General features: G+C 63.4%; 1 protein-coding gene across 1 annotated transcript; it reads right to left on the minus strand.

Moving 5' to 3' along the window:
- Positions 1-393: 393 nt before the first annotated feature.
- EMIHUDRAFT_236206 (hypothetical protein) lies at positions 394-2,641 on the minus strand (the record flags this gene model as incomplete). Its single annotated transcript, XM_005779372.1, has 3 exons — positions 394-407; positions 1,135-1,375; positions 1,517-2,641. The coding sequence occupies 3 exons, from the start codon at positions 2,639-2,641 to the stop codon at positions 394-396; spliced, it is 1,380 nt and encodes a 459-aa protein (XP_005779429.1).
- Between the last annotated feature and the right edge of the window lie 2,732 nt (positions 2,642-5,373).

Raw genomic sequence — 5,373 nt, forward strand, 5'->3', positions numbered from 1 at the left:
ACCCTGTTATTGACTACTGCGGCGAACCGGGGGGGGGGGGGGGGGAGCTGGCCAAGAGCTGGCCCGCTGTACTGTCGGTAGAGGTCGCAAAGGTCTGAAGGGATTCCCTTGTTTTGTACTTGCCTTGTTGTTTATCGACGCATTCCCGATTCGGTCTGCGTGGCACCCACACCCAAGCGAGTGTGAAACAAAGGGCGGCGGGCACTTTGGGCGGTAGCGACCATGTGTGTGGGTCCTGTGTCTGGGAAGGAGGGAGTGGGGTGCAGGTTTGCTCACCCACGGCACCGGGCCGGTGCTTGCACTTTGAATGCCGTGGGGCTCCTGCCCCTGTCCGGGCGTGGAGATGCGAGGGTCGCCCCCCCTTGCCCCACCACTTTGTGTGTGTGGAGACGTTTACGTTACCTTACCTTACCGACGGGGATGGTGACGGTGACGGTGGCGAGGGAGAGGAAGGGGGTCCATTAACACCAGACAGCGAGAGGGGCAGGGAGGAAAGGGGGAGAGAGGAAGCCAACGCGACGTGCGCAGAGGATGAGGATATAAACTGGGACGACGCAGCGGAGGGGATAGGCGAGGGAATCGAGGGACCGGAGGGCTTTCGCGACAGCGACGATGACGACGAAGAAAGGGGAGGGGACGGAGGGGCGACACGCAGGAGGGGCGAAATCGCTAACGGCCCGAGCAGAGAGGGCGACGGCAGGGCACGAGGGAACAACGGAGACGCTACCGATGACGCGAACCGAGGCACGGACGCCGGCGGGGACGGGGAGGGCGACAGCGACGTCGAGGTTGACGCAACCGTATCGAGAGCGCCACCCAAAAAGGGGCGGACAGCCATGGAGGTCACCGAATGGAGGGCGAACGGCACGATACGAAAAGGCAGGGCGAGGCGGATGGAGAAAGAAGTGCCGAGAAGGCCATGGTGGAGGGGAGGGACGGGAGGACGAAAGAAGGGCGAGGAGGACGAGCGGCCCTCACAGACCGCGAGCAGACAGCGCCTGCTGGCCATTTCGAGACATTCGCCAAGAACGCTAGCTACATGGGAGGGCTTCGTGAAGGATGGATTGAAAAACATTCGAACAAAGAAGAGGCGACGGGAGGAACCGGCGGAGGATGCAGTGACGTGACACACACAGCCGGTGGCGTTGCTGCTCGAGAGGTGCAAGCGCAAGCCCTCCGCCTCCGTGGCCACTGGTGGAGGCTGGTACTCGCCGACCGCCCGCGCGTACGCCACCGCCGCCTCCACCGCTGTGTCGAAGGTTCCGAGGCAGTCATGCCTTCTGCCCACCCTGTGCTGCAGCTTGAAGCGGCCAGAGGACTCCTTGACCACATTCTTGTACCCGGTGCTGTTGCTGGAGAGGTGCAAGCGCAAGCCCTCCACCTCGGCTGCCGGCGCCTCCGCCTCCATCTCCTCCTCCACCTCGCCGACCGCCCGTGCCTCGCCGCTCCCGGCCTCGCTCTCCGCCCTCGCCGCCACATCGTCCTCGTCGTCCATCTCCTCCTCGAGGACCTGCACGTGCCGCGGCGCCACGCCCTCCGCCGACGAAGGTTGAGCCAGAGGCTGGTACTCACCGACCGACCGCGCATGGGCCACCGCCGCCTCTACCGCCGTGTCGAAGGTTCCAAGGTGGACGTGCCTGCCGTCCACCATGTGCTTCGCCTCGAAGCGGCCAGAGGCGAGCTCGTACACGCCCTTGTAGCCGGTAATGTTGCTGCTCGAGAGGTGCAAGCGCAAGCCCTCCGCCTCTGTCGCCACTGTCGGAGGCTGGTACTCGCCGGCGGCCCGCGCGTACGCCACCGCCGCCTCCACCGCCGTGTCAAAGGTGCCGAGACAGACATCCCGTCCGTCCACCGTTTGCCTCGCACAGAAGCGGCCAGAGAGACTCTTGAGCACGCCCTTGTAGCCGGTGCTGTTGCTGGACAGGTGCAAGCGCAAGCCCTCAGCCTCCGCGGCTACTGTCGGAGGCTGGTACTCGCCGACCGACCGCGCATACGCCACCGCCGCCTCCAGCGCCGTATCGAAGAGGCCGAGGTGGACCTGCTTGCCGTCCAGCCTGTGCTGCGCCTGGAAGCGGCCAGAGGAGGGGTGCTCGCACACGCCCATGTAGCCGGTGCTGCTGTTGCTGGAGAGGTGCAAGCGCAAGCCCTGCTTTTCTGCCACCGGAGGTGCCAGTGCGGGCTCCTCTGCCTTTGCTCTTTCTGCGACTGCCCCGGTGTCCACCTCAGCTGCCTGCGTGGCTGTCGCCGTCTGTGGTAAAGGCGGCCCTCCCGGCGTGACAGTGTTTGGCGGGTCGATCGCCTGTGTGGCGGCGATGCCGGCAGAAGGGGAAGGCGCCTCGAGCTGCTCGAGTCGGAGAGCGCACTTGTGCCGCCTCTCATTCCAGACCAGCACGAGGCCGGTCCGGGTGGAGCCGCGATCTGCCGACATATCTTGCGCGATGATGCAGCCGTTGCAGCCGCCCGTGCGAGTGCACGGCATGCGGATGCGGAGCGTGTAGGCTGCTTGCTGCGCGACTAGATGCTTGACACGCACCTTTCGCAGGTGAGGCGCGGCAGGATCCTCCCTGTCTTGGGCTCGCGAGAGGCGGCCGCTCCGAACGAGGTCTTGCCAGGAGAGGATCTCCTTTGCTGGAGGTGCCATTGGACGCAAAAGCGAGGCGATGGGCGGCCCGCTGCCGCCCGCTGCGGCCTGGCCGCACGCTCGGGGGGCGCAGGGGATGACGCGGAATGAATCGGATCCCAAAGTCGTCGAAAAGGGACGTCGTAAAACATAACTTTCACGACCAAAGGCGGTCGCACACGCACGATTCGCCCGAACAAGGCGCAGACGAAGGCATTCTGAAGCCGTCGTCCTCGCAGGCTAATAGCCGCCGTCCGAATTCCCCTCCTCCGACACAGAAAGAATTTTACAACAAAGCTCCCTCGCACAACACTGGGCACGGGACTGGCTCGCACAGAAAGAACTTCACAACAATCAAAACTCAATGTCAACATGTCAGACAAAGATACATGCACATTCCACTGAGGTTGAGGGAAAAAGAAACTTTTGAGAGCAGAACGCCGGGTTTGTCTTGTATGTGCGTGTCGGGGGTGTGTCAGAGGTGTCGGTGGGAGGCAGCGAAGGGCGGGGGCGCGCAAGGCCGGAGGCTCAAAAAAAGAAAAGGAGACCGCGCGAAGGTGGCGAGGCGCCAGGCTTCGTGCACTCGACCGCTCGCAGATCTCTCTATCTTCTCAGAAGGCCGCGCGCTCATGAAAAAGAAACAAAACCGTGTTCATGCTTCCTGCTTGTGGAGGGCCTCAGAGTCCAGAAGGCTGCACGTTCTCTCTGGCTAAAGGCTCTGTTCACCGCGGGGAGGGCAGTGGTTGTCCTGGCGGAGTCCTGACAGAGTCCTGACAGAGTCCTGACGGAGTCCTGACAGAGTCCTGTCAGAGTCCTGACGGCCTATTTTGGTGATTTTGAACTTTAGGCTATTGTAACTTTGTGAGAGCGGAAATGAATGCATCAGTTCTTTGGGACAGTGCAATCCGTTTAATCATTTACCTCCAACTCAAAAAAGGTCTGGTGGCAAACGGACAACGGGGTCCCTTATGGTGGCCTCTAAGGGTAAGCTGCGGGAGCTCCACAAACCAGGTTTACGGATTGTGGGAATTGAGTTTAGGGTCGCCCCCCGCCCGGGGCGGCCCCCGCCCCATACTCTCTGCCAGATACCACAAACTTGTCACTTCGTGTGCGTGGTGCGTGGTGCGTGGAGAAAGATTTTTTTAGGGTAATCCGTTAGACCTCCTTTATGGCTTTGCCCCCCCCGCGGACAACACCATCCCGACGGACACTCCCGACGAGGGGAGCGACACGGAAGGACCCGCCCCCGCCCCTCGGGGCGGGGGCCCCCGCCCCCCCGGGGGGCCCTTTGGGGCCCCTCCAGGGGGCGACCCCTCCGGGGAGGCCGGCCCTCCCCGTGCCGGTTCTCCCCAACCAACCCCGCCGGCAGCGTCCTGCCAATCATGCACGCCGCCGCACTCACCTTCGCTGGAAAAGAAACCTGAGGCGAGCCACTCCGTCTCCCACTCCGCAACAGGCCCCTCCCCTGGCGACGGCTGCCAGCCCGGGATTCGGAGGCGGATCGCCTTCTCCTCGTCGAGAGCTCGGCGGCGGGTGTGGGCGTAAGTCCGGATTAGGGCTCGGCGCGCCTCGTAAAGGGATGCCGCAGGTCGCACCTCATATTCACTGTTTGCAACCTCGCCGTGTAGATATTTGAATATCTTGGTGACACGTGTGTTACAGACAGGGGCTGGGACCCACCCATGAGAGCGCCGGCCATTGTACTTGTTGATCATTCTCAACCCATTTTGCCTCATGGAGCCAGTCGAACCCCGGTCCCAACGAGATTCGTACCCCGACGCCGACCGCCCATCCTCCTCTCCTCGTCCCCCCCCTCGAATTCTTCGGCCCCGACAAGCCAGATGCCAGCACACCCCACAGGCAGAGCGCTCCTGCTGGGGGGGGGGGGGGGGGTGCGGCCATGAGCTTAGTTGTGCAGGGGGGGTAGCGAGCAGAGTGCGGCCGCTCTAGGCAGCGCTGGCGAACCCCATCGATATTTTTTGTATTCCGCAAAATCACAAACAAACAAACAAACGTCCGTCCACTCATCTCAGCGCCGTCGTCCCGCGACCGTGAGAGAGGCAAGTGAGCAGGCATGTCATTCTTGGAAGGCCTCGTCGACAAGGCAAAGGAGCTCGTCGACTCGGCAACGGGAGGCGCGACGGGAGGTGGCGAGGAGGGCGAGGGCGGCAGCTCAAACAGCAGCCTGTTCGCGTCGCTCAGTGGAATGGCGGGCAAGTCCAGCGACGAGATCAAGGCCAAAGCTGAGGAGATGATGGGGAAGGCGTGCGGCTAGACCCCCTACAGCAGCAGCAGCAGCAGCAAGCAGCAGCAGCAGCCGCAGCAGCAGCAGCAGCATCGGCAGCGGCGGCAGCGGCGGTGGCAGCGGCAGTGGCGGCTGACGGGGCGAGCCGCTCACAATAGAACGGCGCGGCGCACCAGCTCTCCCCTCTCCACGGCCACCACAGGTTCACGAGGCGACCGACGGGCAGAAGCTCGACCTCGCAGGACTGATGGACAAGGAGACGCTGGAGAAACACGCGGGGGGCTTTCTGGACAACCTCAAGGGCATGGACGGCAGCTCGATCACCGGCCTGTTCGATAAGCTCAAGGAAAAGGGCACGGATCTCAAGGACCACATGCCTGCGCTGGAGGGACTGGTGAAGAGCGGCGACTCGGAGGAGGCGAAGAAGGGTGCCCTCGACGCGCTGGAGGGGCTGGTCAACTCAGGGTCCGACAAGGCGGGCGAGCTCACCGGCACCTTGGCGGAGCTT

Source organism: Emiliania huxleyi (assembly GCF_000372725.1).
Source record: "Emiliania huxleyi CCMP1516 unplaced genomic scaffold EMIHUscaffold_231, whole genome shotgun sequence".
NCBI classification, from domain to species: Eukaryota; Haptophyta; order Isochrysidales; family Noelaerhabdaceae; genus Emiliania; species Emiliania huxleyi.